The sequence below is a fragment of the Mizuhopecten yessoensis genome, unplaced genomic scaffold (genome assembly GCF_002113885.1).
Source record: "Mizuhopecten yessoensis strain PY_sf001 unplaced genomic scaffold, ASM211388v2 scaffold10275, whole genome shotgun sequence".
NCBI classification, from domain to species: domain Eukaryota; kingdom Metazoa; phylum Mollusca; class Bivalvia; order Pectinida; family Pectinidae; genus Mizuhopecten; species Mizuhopecten yessoensis.
The window spans coordinates 2,162,006-2,180,272 of NW_018408465.1; the positions used below are offsets into that span (position 1 = coordinate 2,162,006).

The 18,267-nt window shown below is 37.1% G+C and overlaps 2 protein-coding genes across 7 annotated transcripts in view; one reads left to right on the plus strand and one right to left on the minus strand.

The window, feature by feature from the left end:
- LOC110459993 (prolyl 3-hydroxylase 2-like) overlaps positions 1 to 12,134 on the minus strand; it is a 34,435-nt gene extending 22,301 nt beyond the window's left edge. The window contains exons 1-2 of one of the 4 annotated variants that reach the window (XM_021512668.1): positions 12,050 to 12,134; positions 5,525 to 5,591 (exon numbers count right to left, since the gene is read on the minus strand). In XM_021512668.1, coding sequence (XP_021368343.1) covers positions 5,525 to 5,591; positions 12,050 to 12,069 — 87 coding nt within the window. In that variant the 5' untranslated portion in view covers positions 12,070 to 12,134. Of the gene's footprint in view, positions 1 to 5,524; positions 5,592 to 11,977 lie in introns of all 4 variants that reach the window. The other 3 variants (XM_021512669.1, XM_021512670.1, XM_021512671.1) reach the window with 3 other exon arrangements.
- LOC110459992 (prolyl 3-hydroxylase 1-like) overlaps positions 1 to 18,267 on the plus strand; it is a 36,491-nt gene that overhangs the window by 2,064 nt on the left and 16,160 nt on the right. For 2 of the 3 annotated variants that reach the window (XM_021512666.1, XM_021512663.1), the window contains exon 2: positions 16,790 to 16,942. In XM_021512666.1, coding sequence (XP_021368341.1) covers positions 16,790 to 16,942 — 153 coding nt within the window. Of the gene's footprint in view, positions 1 to 12,033; positions 12,523 to 16,789; positions 16,943 to 18,267 lie in introns of those variants that run through there. The other variant, XM_021512665.1, reaches the window with a different exon arrangement.

An 18,267-nucleotide genomic window follows, 5' to 3' on the forward strand; every position in this document is an offset into this window, starting at 1 on the left:
CATTCATCCTTGTTTAATCTAACTATTTTGAAATAAATAGTTTAGCTATAGAACTAGAAGAACAATATGTGTGATTTCATTCCTTTTCTCTGTGTTGTCATAACAACTGACCTGTGTTGCCGACAAAGGTGTGAAATTGGTTATGCGTATCAAAAGGGCTCTAGTCTTTGGTAATGGCAGAGAATTCAATTGTTATCCAAGTCTGTGGTAATGGTGGGGGGGCCGGTAATGGTATCATCTTATGCTTCAATACACAAGATAATTCTGACTAATTAGTGTCACTGTGACCAGGTGTATGCCGCCAGCTGCTATTTAAGATTTTTTTTATTTTCGAAGCAACCAAGGTGGTCTCCCCCTGAATCCGCCACGTTTTATCCCATTCCCCACAATCTACAGTAAAATTTGCTTTAGGTCTATATTTACATTTACACTGGGTTGGATATACTTCTATTATATGACGTACATGTATGCATTACCAGAAAAAATTGCATTCAAATAGCTATGAATGCAATTTCATCAGCATCATTTTGAAGCTTAATTCCCCTCCCACCACAAATAACATGAGGCAACCGTTAGAAGCAAACATTTTGTTGACATTAGGCTGTTCCAGGAATTTGGTTTGCACTGAAAACACAGACACTTCAATATAGAAAAATATCAGGAATTATCTGAATATATATAAACATAATGAACAACAATTTTTAGCCAACCATCATCTGATGGTGGGCAATTCAAATCACCCTGCGTCCGTGGTCCGTGGTCCCTCCTTAAACAATTCTTGTTATCGGTATTTCTCAAGAAGTACCAGAGGGATCTTTCTCAAATTTTATATGTAGGTTCCCCTTGGTCCTTAGCTGTGCAGGGCAACTATTGAGACTGATCGGACAAAGAACATGGCCGACAGGCAGCCATCTTGGATTTTGATATTGAAAGTTTGTTATCGCTATTTCTCGAGAAGTACCATAGGGATCTTTCTCAAATTTTATCTGTAGGTTCCCCTGGTCCTTAGCTGTGCAGGGCAACTTTTGAGACTGATTGGATAAACAACATGGCCGAAATAGATTAAAAGAAGAACTAAACAGATCTTTCTCATATTGCAAGGATCGATTCTGTTTCTTTCACATTAAGTACTGTACTTGTAAGTATGTGAAATGACAAACTCACTTTGAAGGTTGGCTTTCATACACATCAGTATTAAGTTTAGATCAAAAGTTACCTCAAGGTGCATTTACTGTTAACATGACTCGATCAAACAGATTAGAGGAAAGAAGAGAAAAGATTGAACTGACAAAGAACTAATGAAGATGGTACAAAGGTGGGCCCCAAGATCCCTCTGGGATCTCTTGTTCAATGTTCATGTCGGTATGAATCCAAATCAAGTTACATACATATTTACCATGAACCTTGTAAAATATGCATGTAACAGATTTACTTTCATACCGGCATGAAATGGAAAAAATACTGTTCAATCCTTATAATTAAAAGTCTCATGATCATGAATTGATTGACCTCTTCCCCTACCCTCCTTAAAAGATCATGGACTTGAGCTAGGTTATTACAACTGTTTATAAATTACAAGGTATGCTTTTTTCAGCCCCCCAGTGGTTGTGTGTCACCTTTGCAGGATACATTATTGTTTTGACATAACTATACACTATTAATATCATTTTTATCTGGAAATCCTACCAGATAATAGCAGTGAACGGCAAAATTGCAGTAAAAACCCTTTCAAAATGGCCTCTGTATTGTTATCAAGCATGACGTCTAAAGAACTTGGCGCCAAACAATATGCTTCACATTCCCGCGCTTTTCTGATGTAGCAATATTTGCGTGGCGTGACTTGAAAAATGTTAGAAATAGACAATTTCATGCTTAATTTCCTGTTCAATACAAATTATTCATTTCACTTCATAACAACCAAAAAACCAGCATTGTGGCAAAATGTGTCTTCGTAACAGTCTTGAGAACTATTATTCAAGGTGGTGGGCGGCAGCTAGGATTGACGTTTTAACAACCCAAGAAGGTTGATATTTTATCCAGAGGTACAATGTCAATAGAAATATTTGTAACAATCGATCGCTGCTTCTCTTTCTCAGAAGATGACGTTATTACCTAATCAATAAAATTTAAACATGCGTTCAAAAATGTACCTAAGTTGCGTGCTGTGTGACAAATATTGAGTGAAAATAGTGCTAAATGCAAAATTACTGCCATTAACAATTTATAAAATTATTATAATTTAAGTAATTCAAGTGTTGGACTGTCAGTTAGTCATTTTCATAAAAAAAAATGATTTGGTGTCCAGCAGCTTTGCTGCATTTTCTTGTTCTTTTTCTATTTACAATTTCTGGACTATGTTGTGGAAGAAAGTACATATAATATTGGAGCTGTTACATGTATCATTGACAGGTGCAGTAGACAAATAACGATCAAAGATTTGATCCTTATACAAGATATATTCACAATGATACAGTAGTACGTACGTAGCGGCAGTGTTCTATTTACACTAAGTTTTCATCTTGTCTGGAAGTAAGCTAGTACAAATGTTATGTATTATATATACACTCAAAATTTATACCCAATGGCTGTTCCTTGTTTCTGAGTTATAACGATTTGATTCATCAATCATCTGGTCGGTAAGACCTGCGTATATGTATAAGTTGAGGACCGAAGCAGGTGTATTATATATGTCAACTGTTGTGTAAGATGAAACTGCAGATGAAAATCTTAGACATGTATGTCCTTTATTTTCAGGATCAAACCAATAACAAATATGCTATGTGATATTTGAATTAGCCTTATTTTACTTACATTCTTATTTTGCTTAAAACTCCCAAGACATGTAAAATTTGATCATACAATGTGATACAGGGATGTATAAAGGGAGTTTACTCTAGTGCTCTTGAGCTGGCTATATCTCTAAGTCCGTGATTATATATATATATATGAAAGTGCTAGTTCAATAATTGTTGTACATTTAATAACAACAGATAATTGGTTGTTTATTTCACACTGTATTCAGATTAGATTGCAGTTTGATTTAGAAACTTCATTACCCTGTAGCATGGTGACTAACACAGAAATATTGGATAAAAATCTCTATTTACACAACAAGATAAAAATCTCTATTTACACAATAAGATAAAAATCTCTATTTTCACAATAAGATAAAAAATCTCTATTTATACACAATAAGATAAACACTATATTTACACAATAAGATAAAAATCTCTATTTACACAATAAGATAAAAAAAATCTCTATTTACACAATAAGATAAAAATCTCTATTTTCACAATAAGATAAAAAATCTCTATTTACACAATAAGATAAAAATCTCTATTTACACAATAAGATAAACACTATATTTACACTGGTGTATACATTCATATGGTTCAGTATACAGTAAAGCTATGATGTCGTCAAACAAGACCAAAACACTTTGATAATTCCTTTCCATTGATGTGACGAATTTGAAGTTATACATATGTGACTCCAAATGCAATACAAAAATACCTCCTTCATGCTAACTTTGATAGCTAAATTGATTATGTTATATTGCTCTTGTCAGGAAAATCCATATTTTTCATCTCTATTATTTTTTTTTTTTTAAAATGTTTAACCCCTGTAATGATATATGGCATGTTGTAAATTTAATTAAAGTCTGTGCTGAATATGATATGTACATATATACTGAAGCAGATAATGGCGACTTCATATAATTTTTTCTGAAAAAAATATATACTGTGTTAGCAATTACAAATTAGCAATCTCAAATATGTGTCACACCAAAGGACTTAATTGGGGTGTTGTGGGTCATTTTTGGCCTCATAAAAAGTAAAAATTTCAACTTGAATGTATTTTCCTATATCTGTTATAAACACCATTTTATGCCAATAAGTACAATACGACAAAGGTATAGGTATCAGTATGATGTATATTCATTGGGTATATAGATGATATAGTCATGTGATACATCAGATACAGCATTTAAACAATTCAACATACAAATAACATTTGGCTTGAACACTAACTCAGCTGTTCCCCTTATACAAATATTTGAATCATTTACTGAAATTTGTATGAGTCAGATGATGACTGTCAATGAATAGATTTATATCTTTCTGAGTTGTGGCCACCCTATTCTGGACCTGATCAGTGTGCGACATTGTAAGGTGATCACCAGTATAGATGATTCAGCCGCTGCCTGGCCCTCGCTCAGCTGGAGGGGGGGACTGATATACTGCCGTAATGCAAGTTACAGGAACTCTTCGAGAACACTACGTGACCCTCTCACAAATCCGGAAATCCACCCAGCAGTGAATTCCATCACAGTACATGAGACAGTACCGTGAAAATGTTTTGCAAGAACTTGTGAGATTCTTTATTATGTAACCTTGAGATCTGAATATCTCATGAATCGAATGATGAATTGATATATGAAATTATTTGAACTTGGGGAAAGATGTTATAAAACATCATAAGTCCAAAACTCAGATGTGAATGATGAATTTAGAAGAACAGCTGAGTGTCCCCAAGTACACCATATTGGTAAATTGGCAAATCTGATTTGATTTGAAGTTAAATATCAGCACCTTAAATATAATGTCATATAGATTGAATGCTTGTGGACATGATTTCTCAGAAGCTCAAGTCAATATATTAACTATAACCAAACTTCTACATAGACAGATCCTACAGACAACCGTGGTAAAATGAGACTTAATTCAGACATTAATGTGTAATGGTGGCAAGGATCATTTTGTGGAAGGTCAATTTTCAGGTACAAATATGTATATTGATCAAATAAGCATTGATCTCTATCAGACATGTGCCATCTCCACTAGGGGACTTGCAGGGGGTTCACTAACACATTTTCTTACGATAGCTGTCTATCTGAAGGTTTTGCTTTTGATAAAAAAAATGTTATAACTTTTCATTAAACTTTTTTTTTAAGCTTGAATATATGCATATTATAGAAATTATCTATATATTTCTAGGATTTAAAAAAATATTCATAGACAAATGAAAAAGAAAAGATAAGCAATCCTGAATTTGAGTTTCCTTAACCCTTTTACCCCTAAGTAACGTTAGTTAACTCTTCCATGCATTGATCTGGATGAGTCCATTTTGGTCTCTAGTGGTGAAAGGGTTAAATGTATTATTGGTACTGACTGTACCTTTCCAACAATTAAGCCCGTGCCCGGTATCACACCCATCGAAATCTTTTGGAATTCAGTATAGAATTGCAAATAGATACTACCTCATTGTTGCTGTATAATATAAGCCCATCCCCTACTTAAAGCGAGAGAAGATGTGTTGTTCTCCTGGGCTTATTGTAGGATAAATACGGTAAAGGCAAATAAAAAGAAGCCATTCAGACACTAACTTTTATATCAATCTCAACTTGTTCGCATAAGCCCTTAAAATGATTTTTGCTAATCTTGCCGCATATTTGAAATATTATGATACTGTGGGTGCTGATTCTACCTACATGTTTATGTATCAGTGAATTCACACTTACATATTTCTGCTGACTCTTTTGCCTCCTGGTCCAGCAGATATCGGTGATGACGTTAACACAGATTCTCCTGTAGAATATATATGTCAGCTAAGCATGTGTGACCATTGCATATGTGAGCAAGCAAAATCTGAATTTTTAAATCCAGGCTCTGTAAAATTCTGTATGTATCTCGAAAAACTTCAAACTAGTAATTTGAACCAGGCCATTGCTAGCCTATATATATATATATCAGCTGTTGCGCATGCTTTGACAAAATGTCTGAACCTGGAATTAAGAATTAGAGAAAACCTAGAGTTGTGTGCTGACAGAGCAGGGCCCAGAAACTGTGTGATTGACAGCCAAGGTCATGTTGCATTGTAACACAGCACAACACATATTCAAGGGCATTTTATTGTAGAATATAGGTTAATTTTATCATTACGCTTAGAAGTCTGGAGGTGAGACACTTAATTTCAGTGCTTGCTAATTATGTTTAACATAATTATGTAAATGTTTAATTATATACAGATTTACAAATAAAAGTACACTGTTTTTATATGAACCCTGTGATAGAAGAAAATCACATGTAAGCAGTTTCTCTATTGCAATGGACATGAAAGTAGTTTTTTGGGTTGATGGCCGGGGAAGGTGTATAATTTAAATAGATGTTTCAAGTGGAGCTACATGTGCATTCAAAATTAATCACCTGCATCATCAATACATGAATTCTGTGTTTTAAAAAACATACAATTGCGATCACATACTTAATGTTATGTTACTGTGTTAGGATGGGGAAAAAACATTACATTAACGGTAAAATACCTCTCAACATTTAATTTATACAGGATTATTTTCTTCAATTTACCCATGTGGTCCACATGCATATTATATTACCAGATTGTGTTTAATCAAAGGCACAGGGAGTTATAACTCCACTCATCAGTGTATCATCATTTGTCCATTAATTCTGTGAAGGTCCATGTGGTGTTACTATGTAATGGTTGTGTATTTGTACTGGGGAGGTTACAATGATTGAAGAGGCATCTGTTCTTGTCACACATCCATTAAAGTGGGTAGGAAATAATAACTACATGACATACAGTACTGTAAATCCACAGTTGTTTAGGATACGCTTCCTGTGTCCCTCACCTTGGAGAGATTTACGGTTTCTGTTCTGTACATCAACACATAAGGGTATACTGCTGGCCTGTGCCAGCTATATATCTAGAAAATATAGTCCTAGGGCTGCTGAATCAGATACATTGTACATGTACACCTGTATAGTGTGCAACACATATATTTGTAGGGCTGCACAGCCTGGGAAAGTATTAGAGTTTTAGAATTTCATTTATTTAGTTTGAGAGACCTGTACTGTTTCAATATTGATATTAATTATTCTTGGAATAAAATCATGTGGAGAGTTTCAATTCAACATTGCATGTCCTTCCAAATCAGTGCAAATATTGATCTCTTTTAAAAAATGAATTGATTTATATAGTATACGTACAAAACTGTTATATAAAACTACACTTTCATGAAGGGCTACAGATGGGAATAATAGAATATCTTTACCCCCTTGTGGGGCCAGAACACTCTGTCACAGCTTGAGAGACCAGTACACTCTGTCACAGCTTGAGAGACCAGTATACTCTGTCACTGCTTGAGAGACCAGTATACTCTGTAACTGCTTGAGAGATTAGTATACTCTGTCACAGCTTGAGAGACCAGTATACTCGGTCACTGCTTGAGAGACCAGTATACTCTGTCACAGCTTGAGAGACCAATACACTCTGTCACTGCTTGAGAGACCAGTATACTCGGTCACTGCTTGAGAGACCAGTATACTCTGTCACTGCTTGAGAGACCAGTATATTCTGTCCCTGCTTGAGAGATTAGTCTATTCTGTTACTGCTTGAGAGACCAGTACACTCTGTCACTGCTTGAGTGACCAGTATACTCTGTAACTGCTTGAGAGACCAGAACACTATGTCACTGCTTGAGTGACCAGTACACTCTGTTTCTGCCTGAGTGACCAGTATACTCAGCTACTGCTTGAGTGACCAGTATACTCTGTCACTGCTTGAGTGACCAGTACACTATGTCACTGCTTGAGTGACCAGTACACTCTGTTTCTGCCTGAGTGACCAGTATACTCTGTCACTGCTTGAGAGACCAGTATACTCTGTCACTGCTTGAGAGACCAGAACACTATGTCACTGCTTGAGTGACCAGTACACTCTGTTTCTGCCTGAGTGACCAGTATACTCTGTCACTGCTTGAGAGACCAGTATACTCTGTCACTGCTTGAGAGACCAGAACACTATGTCACTGCTTGAGTGACCAGTACACTCTGTTTCTGCCTGAGTGACCAGTATACTCTGTCACTGCTTGAGTGACCAGTATACTCTGTAACTGCTTGAGAGACCAGTACACTATGTCACTGCTTGAGAGACCAGTTATAATACTCTGTTTCTGTCTGAGTGACCAGTATATACTCTGTCACTGATTTAGAGACCAGCATACTATGTCACTAGGTGAGAGACCAGTATACTATGTCACTATATGAGAGACCAGTATACTCAGTCACTGCTTGAGAGACCAGTTATAATACTCTGTAACTGCTTGAGAGATTAGTCTATTCTGTAACTGCTTGAGAGACCAGTATACTCTGTCACAGCTTGAGAGACCAGTATACTCGGTCACTGCTTGAGAGACCAGTATACTCTGTCACTGCGTGAGAGACCAGTATATTCTGTTACTGCTTGAGAGACCAGTACACTCTGTCACTGCTTGAGAGACCAGTACACTCTGTCACAGCTTGAGAGACCAGTACACTGTTACAGCTTGAGTGACCAGTACACTCTGTATTTGCCTGAGAGACCAGTATACTCAGTCACTACTTGAGAGACCAGTATACTCTGTCTTTGCTTTAGAGACCAGTACACTCTGTCACTGCTTGCATTGAGAGATCTGCAGTATACTCTGTCACAGCTTGAGAGACCAGTATACTCTGTCACTGCTTGCATTGAAAAACCTGCAGTATACTCTGTCACAGCTTGAGAGACCAGTATACTCTTGTCACTGCTTGAGAGACCAGTACATTCTGTCACTGCTTGAGAGACCAGTATACTCTGTTACTGCTTGAGAGATTAGTCTATTCTGTAACTGCTTGAGAGACCAGTATTCTCTGTCACTGCTTGCATTGAAAAACCTGCAGTATACTCTGTCACAGCTTGAGAGACCAGTCTGTCACAGCTTGAGAGACCAGTATACTCTGTCACTGCGTGAGGGACCAGTATATTCTGTTACTGCTTGAGAGACCAGTACACTCTGTCACTGCTTGAGAGACCAGTATACTCTGTCACTACTTAAGAGCCCAGTATACCCTGTCACTGCTTGAGAGGCAAGTACATTCTGTCAGTGCTTGAGAGACCAGTACGCTCTGTCACTGCTTGAGAGACCAGTATACTCTGTCACTACTTAAGAGCCCAGTATACCCTGTCACTGCTTGAGAGGCAAGTACATTCTGTCAGTGCTTGAGAGACCAGTACGCTCTGTCACTGCTTGAGAGACCAGTATACTCTGTCACTACTTAAGAGCCCAGTATACCCTGTCACTGCTTGAGAGACAAGTACATTCTGTCACTGCTTGAGAGACCAGTACACTCTGTCACTGCTTGAGAGACCAGTATACTCTGTCACTGCTTGAGAGACCAGTATACTCCTTCACTACTTGAGAGACCAGTATACTCTGTCACTGCTTGAGAGACAAGTACATTCTGTCACTGCTTGAGAGACCAGTATACTCTGTCACTGCTTGAGAGACCAGTATACTCTGTCACTACTTAAGAGACCAGTATACCCTGTCACTACTTGAGAGACAAGTACATTCTGTCACTGCTTGAGAGACCAGTACACTCTGTCACTGCTTGAGAGACCAGTATACCCTGTCACTGCTTGAGAGACAAGTACATTCTGTCACTACTTGAGAGACCAGTATACTCTGGCACAGCTTGAGAGACCAGTATACTCTGTCACTGCGTGAGAGACCAGTATATTCTGTTACTGCTTGAGAGACCAGTACACTCTGTCACTGCTTGAGAGACCAGTATACTCTATCACAGCTTGAGAGACCAGTATATTCTGTCACTGCTTGAGAGACCAGTTATCCCTGTCATTGCTTGAGAGACCAGTATACTCTGTTATTGCTTGAGAGACCAGTATACTCTGTCACTGCTTGAGAGACCAGTATACTCTGTCACTGCTTGAGAGACCAGTATACTCTGTCACTGCTTGAGAGACCAGTATACTCTGTCACTGCTTGAGAGACCAGTATACTCTGTCACTGCTTGAGAGACCAGTATACTCTGTCACTGCTTGAGAGACCAGTATACTCTGTCACTGCTTGAGAGACCAGTATACTCTGTCACTGCTTGAGAGACCAGTATACTCTGTCACTGCTTGAGAGACCAGTATACTCTGTCACTGCTTGAGAGACCAGTATACTCTGTCACTGCTTGAGAGACCAGTATACTCTGTCACTGCTTGAGAGACCAGTATACTCTGTCACTGCTTGAGAGACCAGTATACTCTGTCATTGCTTGAGAGACCAGTATACTCTGTCGCTGCTTGAGAGACCAGTATACTCAGTGTTTGTGGGTCAAAGTGATCTTGATTTGTATGAACATTTTATAGAAAAGCCCAGTGAATTCCTGATGCGTCTGTAGATCTGACTCGAGATAAACATCAACATCACTCACTGTAAATCTAACTTCTAGAGTAGGACTTGAGTATTAAGTTACATATTTTATGTCTTTGTGTAATAATACAAACATCTAGAAGCACTAACTGATTTCATTTCTTTTTCTGGCCGTGATCCCTTGCTGTATTAATTGTATTGATATACAATGTAACACAAATTATTGCTATAAATTGTTAATAAAATGTATCACCAAGTATTTTAGGTAACACAAGATTATGTTTAAAAATATTATCGATGTTCTGCTATATAAATATATGTGCATATACTCACTTTGTTTGGGTAATGTTGGTTCCAGGTGTCAAATATAAAATCTATTTTTTTTTGTCATTAAATTTCATTAAAAACAGCTACAAAGGTTATGAATTAACATTTTTAGCTCACCTGGCACAAAGTTGACCTTGACCTTCTTTAAAGATGACAAGGGTCAAATGTGTTTTCAACTTTTTCAACTTTTTCTTTGAACGACTTCTTAAGAATTGGAGGACCTAGCCTAGGGCCATGATATTTGGCCAGTAGGTACCTGGGACAGAGTGCTATAAAGTTTCCTCAAATGATTGACCTTGACCTAGTTTCAAGGTCACAGGGGTTAAATATGTAAAAACCTTTTAAAACCTTCTTCAGAATAACCAGGAGGCCCAGAGTAATGGTACTTGGCCAGTAGGTATCTGGGACACGTGCTCTAAACTTTCCTCAAATAAATTACCTTTACCTACTTTCACGGTCAGAGGGGCCAAATATGTAAAATCTTTAAACAACTTCTGCAATACCAGGAGGCCCTGGGTGATGATATTTGACCAGTAGCATACTGGGATAGAGTAATATAAAGTTTCATTTAGTCTGGAACATTCTTCAGCCAAGGAGACTCAGTATATGGAAATATTTGCAAAAGTACATTTCTTGAGAATATTTTCCAATCCAGGTGAGCGATACAGGCCCTCTGGGTCTCTTGCAAACAATTATTAGCTTTCCACCACGAATGAACAAAATATAGATTATATAGTTGATAAGTTAACTACGAAATGTTTTCTTAAAATCAACCTTATATTAAAGGTTCTTTTTCATTAAATTGGAGATGGTTTAGAAATCAGAGAAATATGTTCTGTTGATAAGGACATTCCAATAATCTTGCCAACTAGTTAGCATTTGTATAATGTGACATTTTGTAAAAGCTGTTCTAGGTGAGAATGCCAAAAAACAGACCTGTCAGACTTAATTGTGTAATAGCACGTGCATCACACAGACTTATGTCACATTGCGTGAGGAGTTATAGTGACTGCTATTGTCATTACACACATTGTTAACTACTTCAGACCTCGTGTACATGTCTCTGTACGAGCTGGGTTGTAGAGAGAAGGGCTGACTCGTCTGCAGTGTATAACAGTAAACAGCCCACAGCAGCCTCATAACACTGAAGTCGGTTAATGACTTATAGACTTAGAGGAAAACTTTAACAATTGGGTGTGTATACTATCTATGTGGATGTGATACCATACTGGAGCTGGTTGTTATAGTTAAAAGTAATTAAGGAAGTTGTTTGGATTGTATCTCAAGATCATCGAGTAGCTATTGTGATCAGCTTTGAGTGTGTGGAAGCTTACCAGTGTACCAATGGATATTGTTCTGTATGTTGGTAAACAGAGCAACTGGACAAATATGTCACCCTTCTATGGACATGTTCCAACTAGGTGATTATACCCTTTGTAAAACACTTACCTTTGCATCACTTTTCTGACCGTACAATGTTTCAATTGGTCATTGCCACGGACAACAAATAAGGACTATTACCAGATATGGATACTTGTCATCCTCCGTCATCCAGGAGAAGATTTCATTGGTTCATCTTCCTGTTGTCATGGTACTGTTGTGTTGGACTTTTGTCGGCGTCACCCAGAAGTCCTGTCCTGACCTTTGGTAGGCTATACACAGCAGGAATCCAGGCAATTCGCGACCGAAAATGGCACAAATGTATCCTGTTCATGAAAATGGCGATAGAAGACCATCGTTTCTATAAAGAATCAATTATCGACTGTCGACTCAAATGCAAACAGGAAGTCCACAAACACACTGGTGACAGTAGTTTCACTGTGCTGGACTTCCAGGATGTCTACCTTCAGCTTGCTCTCACAGAAAGGGCTTGTGTCCAGATCTGTAGGAATGTTGTCTTTGAGGAGCGACCCATCACTCGGATTTCTGAGGAATATTGGCATGATTTTAATATTGGCAAACCATACAATTATCTTCATTTCTGTTATTATAAGGTAACATATAAATTGTCATTTAATTATAGTGCTCACTCAGACTTATTCATGCAAAATGAATTTAACAATTGTATAGTTTTGTACATTGTAAGGCCATGTTTTCGTGTATGTGTCTGTGACAATGCCATGACTAAAAACCTTTCTTTGTGCAGACTGAATTGTTAATGTGTGGTGCAGAGTAAACTATCGCTACAGGGGGAGTGGGTTGCTAAAATTAAGGAAGATTTCATCTTTTTTTCTATTATGACAACTTCTTCACTGCTGTTTATTTTATTTTATTTCTTATACTCGCTGTATAACATGAAATGTTCACAGGTACAAATTTTAATAGTTACTCAATTTAACAAACTGTACCTATCAGAGCATTTTCAGTAATTTTTCACTAGTTAAATGCAATACAATAATTTTGCGTCGGGCAAACTTTCTTGTCTGTTATACTTATATTGTTAAATATGTTGGCATTCATAGACCACACTGTTGTACATTTAATATGTAACCATGAAAGTTGTCCATGCCTATAGGAATAATTCAGAACCTTTAAAGAAAAAGTTTATGAAAAATGTCATACAAAGTAATAGATTGGCCTATTGACGCTAACAAGGTAATGATGTTTTGAAGAAATAATGTGTCCCTGCGGGTAGGGCGTAAGAATTGTACCTGCTGCCCCCATTGCATGATCGTAAGAGGCGACTAAATTTGGGATCTTGTCTTTTCTCTTCTTTCTAAACAACTTTCTTCTTTTTAATGTCTCCCTTGACAATGCCTCACTTTTGGCCTTTAGTTGAACATTCGCCCCTGTGAGGAAGGCTTTGGGTTCTGTCCCCTGGCCGAGACATACCAGAGTCTGTAAAAATGGTACATAGTTTCTACTCCTGTTTAACGCTCAGCAATTTAGGAGTGGGACAATTGGCTCGCCCGTTGTCGGTAGAATGTGACCAGGTGGGCCCGGTGTCCTGCTGGGTGTCTTCGGCAGAATGTTTCAGTGAGGTAGCACTATAAAGTCGGCATCAGTTCCGCGCTATCACAAGGAGACAAACACGAACATATCGCAGCCTCCCAAAACACACACACATACACTACACGCATGCATCTTGCACACAGGGGAGGCCGTCCTTAAATGACCATAGCTGTTGATAGGATGTTAAACAATACTAAACCAAACCAAACTAAACCAAACTAAAGAAATAATGACCTTACCTAATGAACCGACCAACCACTGATCAGGGCATATGTAGGACAATATGACATAGAGATGGTGGACTAAACCTAACTCATAGATAGAGTTATAAATTCATCTGTGGTTATATTAGTAGCCCAATTCTTTCATTGTGTTGAAATACTTGTTGTATTTATTTTTCACGGTCCCATGGTATCAAGAAAACATACGAATGTTTATACACTACAAACATTTCATGTGATACAGTAAAACATATAAGATATAAAATATTAACTTTATTTATTTTACAACAATTATGAAGCAAATTATTTCAACTTATATAAATCACTCTTGTTGGCCCGGATGTAAGCGCGCGTAGAGTCTTAATGTGGGAGGAAACTGGAGTACCCGGGGAAAACCCACGTGGTCGGGCAGGTGACCCTATACCTTTTCACGTCCGATCAGGTATCGAACCCGGTCGCCTTGGTGAAAGGCAAGTGCGCTATCCACTGCACCACCCGACCACATATAAGATCTAGTGTAACACATAGAAACATACATAGTGCTTTCACTAAGGGCAACCTAGGAATTAACGATGTCTAGATTATTTTAACACCCTATTTTAAGAGTCTTGATACTAGCACTATATGCCAACAATGCCAGAATCCAACCCAACTCTAGGAGAAAAAGATGTTTCAGTATTTTTTTGTAAAGATGAAAAATGCTGAACACACAGGACACCAAAAGAAATATCAAAGTACAAACATGAAATGCTAGTCGAAGTGGAAAAAAGTCTTAAAAAACAAAAGGACTCCTGGAAATTAAGAACTGAAACATTTTATACAAGAAACAAAATGAATGAGTACTGTACTGTCTGTACCACGTCCAAACCATCATCAGTCAGGGTTCAAAAACTGTCAAATACCCTAGACCTCATGGCTAATTTAGTCTGGGTTTCTTATTATCTATGAGGTCAAGGTCATTGTTATAAGTCAAAGGGTAAATAATTGTAGAGTTTGTCGGACCAAATAAACTCAACGAGATATAACGAAGCTTTCATGGTCGAGACCCTATAAAGATGAAGGGTCGCAATATTATTATTTCATGAAGTTTGTAAGAGTATCATTGTACATTGTACATAAGATGTGATGGTGTTTTTTTTGTGCTGCAATAACCATGATTGAGTTATCATTTAATTTGAGACTTATCATTTGATGGCCATTTATATTTAATGCATTCACCCCTGAAATTTTATAATGGACTATTCCAAACTTTCAATTGGAAGAGTTCAAATGACTGTCTTCAGGGATAAATGAGCTGTATTTTTGCATGGAATTTTCTTTACCCTTTCACCCCTATTTAACTTTTAATGAACTCTACCATGCATTGATCTGGATAGGTCTATTATGGTCTATAGTGGTGAAAGGGTTATAGAGGAATCCACATTGTTTCAATATCAGAAATGCTTATACTGTATGTCTATGCAGTGCTTTTCGATCATGAAGAGGTGACTATAGGCAATGCATATAGCAATGGTGAGTTAATATTTTAGGAGAAAACGTTTCACTGCTACAGCTCAGCTTGTTAATTAAATACTTAAGTGAATTCTCTGTAAAAAAACAATATTTTAAAAGAAATTGATGAAGAAAGGATTAAATTTTTAGAGGAAGTTTTAATATAAAACCTGCATGAAGTTTTCCTATTTTTGATATTCTGTGTGTTTTCACTAAATCATCACAGAACCGTTGGTTACAATGTTCGCTAACGTTGTAACAGTCTGTATAAGCTGACTAGTAGTATAGCTAGGGGCACTACTGCAGTGATACAGGGAACTAAGACGTATATATTACATGTATTAGAAAGATCTGGAAATCTTATTTTAGACCCGTATTTACTACTAAAATACACATGTGTGTTGTGTTCTAGAATAAACAGTGACATAAGTGTTAATACAGATGCATGGTGCTCAATCTCCATACACAATAAAATCTAGGGCAAGTATCCAAATCTGAAAGTGATTTCATCCCTCGTCACAAGCTTTACTTAACAGGACTAATGTTTTGTAGTTGTTGTTTTCAAATTTTTGCTGTATCTTTATCCTGCCTCAGAATAGAAAAAAAACTGAACCTGCATGTTTGGGTATACTGTAGAATCGTTCATTTTCGTGGGGTTAAAATTTCATGGTTTTCATATACTAGCCTGTTTCAATGATTTAATTTCCCCTATCTATATCATACCAAATTTATGTTTTCGTAGGAATTTGATTTCGTGGATTTTTGTTATCAACGAAGTAAACGAAACTTGATGTCCCACGAAAATTTATGATTTTACAGTATTCTTGTCTCGGCTCTGGTCAAGGAGAGGAGGTTACAGACAGAGTTTGATATCTGTCTCGTTATATGTGTATCAAGCAATCGGCGTGATTCCAAAAGGACGTTGCTGATTCCATATATAATTACAGACCAGAAACAATTTTTTACTCTGGAAAGCTGTGTCTACCCCAGCCAGCTACACTACTTTTACAGGGAAGTTTCTGCTTGTGAACCTTGTTGAATTTAAATGACTTAACCAGGTTATTAGGAATCTAAAACTTAACGTATATGTCGAAGGAATTAAAGATTCTTTTAGATATGATGTATTTGAAGCATCAACATTGTACTCTATGCAACAAGTAATATTAAACACTTAGTATTGTTAACCCTTTAACCACTGTAGACCATAATGGACTCATCCAGATCAATGCATGGTAGATTCTACTTAAGTTACATAGGGGGGAAAGGGTTAAACCAGAGACATATATACTGGCTTCATACGTCTCTGTTAAACCAAAATAAAATGTTTCATCTCTAATTAAAACAATAAAACATTTTCATCTGCAAAATAAAACTTATGGGTGACTTTAAAACTCTAAATGTTTCTTATAAGTATATGTTTTTTTTCATTATAAAGGTAGTTAATTATCTATCCATCTACATAAGAGATATATAGGCATGTATTTTAGTTTTGTCTGTAGAGTAACCTGACATATGGTTGTAATATGTGGGTTTGTTTTTGCATCATGTAGTTTGACCCCGTCTTACTGAAATACTAACATGTTTTATTGTCCTATAGGTGGACCGAATGGCAGACGCCACATCTGCAGCCTACACCTTCTTTCTGAAAAACCCGGACCACCAAGACACCATTGATAATATCCAATCGTACCGCAAGGAATTTGGGGTCAAGGATAATGAAATTGTGGACATGGAACGAAAGCAATATAAGGTAAAACCACTCAAGTATCTCAGTTAGATGTTGTGTTAAGCTCTATTTATCTAAGAGGTCCAGGAGTCATCCAACTTTGTATGTGAGGATATATTCTGAGGAGACTACTTCACCAAATATCAAATGTAGGTCACTGTGACCTATGTACCACTTCATTGACTTTGGTTAGAGTTCATGTAGAGTTCATATTTAGACTTTGTACTAAGCTCGATAAAGGGAGCATTGTTAATAATAAACATGTTAAGGTCACCTGACCCCATGTGCCATTGGGCTTTATGTCGTTGCACTGCATCGGTTGCCCTTCCATCTTCTGACAACTTTTCATTTAAACGACTTCTTCTGATGAACTGAAAAATATAGAGTCATAATATTTGGCTGGTATTTTCCTAAGAAAGAGCCAGACAGAGTTTGCTCAAAAAATAATCCTTGACCCACCTTCAAGGTCTTTGGGGTCATATATATGTCCAAAACTTTGAACAACTTCTTTTGAAGTAGCAAAAGGCTTGGAGTGATTTTTGGTGTGTAGCTTCCTGTGATACAGCCTGATGATTTCTCTGAAGTAAAAAGGGTCTTGATGTACTGTCATGGTCACAAGTGTCAAATATGTCAGAAACTTCAACAAGCGGCCCAGGGTGATACTATTTGGCTAGTTGCATTCTAGGATAAAGGCTATCAGTTTTGTTAAAATAAATTACCCTTACGTTATTCAAGGTCACTGAGGTCAAGTAATTGAACTGACATCTTCTGAATAACCCAGAAGCCTAAGTTGTTTATATTTTGCCAGTAGCATGCTGGGATGAATGGCATTGAGCCCTTGACCCACTTTCAAAGTCACAGGGGTCAAATGTGTTTAAACCTTTAAACAACTTCATTTGAAGAACCAAGAGGTCTAGTTTATTTGTCCTGTAGGTAAATTGGTGTGAAGTGCTTTTTTATACACAACAAAAATGATGAAACAACAGTTTACCTGTTTATTATAATTCAAGATATTTAAATGAGGCAGATATCAAGATAAAAGAAAATACAAACTTATACTTTGGCGTATCAGGGGCTACTCACTCAACACAATAAGCTAATTATATACAATACTACAAAAACAAACATGTACTGACGAGATAGCCTCCTAAGCAAAGAAAGAGGCCACAAGGAAAAACAAAAAATATATTCTCAGCAATATATTTTAAGTAGGCCACACAACTCTTGAGCGATTCAAGACAGGCCAAATGTAAATATCTAGTGAAAGTTCTTGAGCGATTCAAGACAGTATACATGTAGATATCTAGAGCAAACCCTTGAGCGATTCAAGAGCTGCATATAAGATAGAA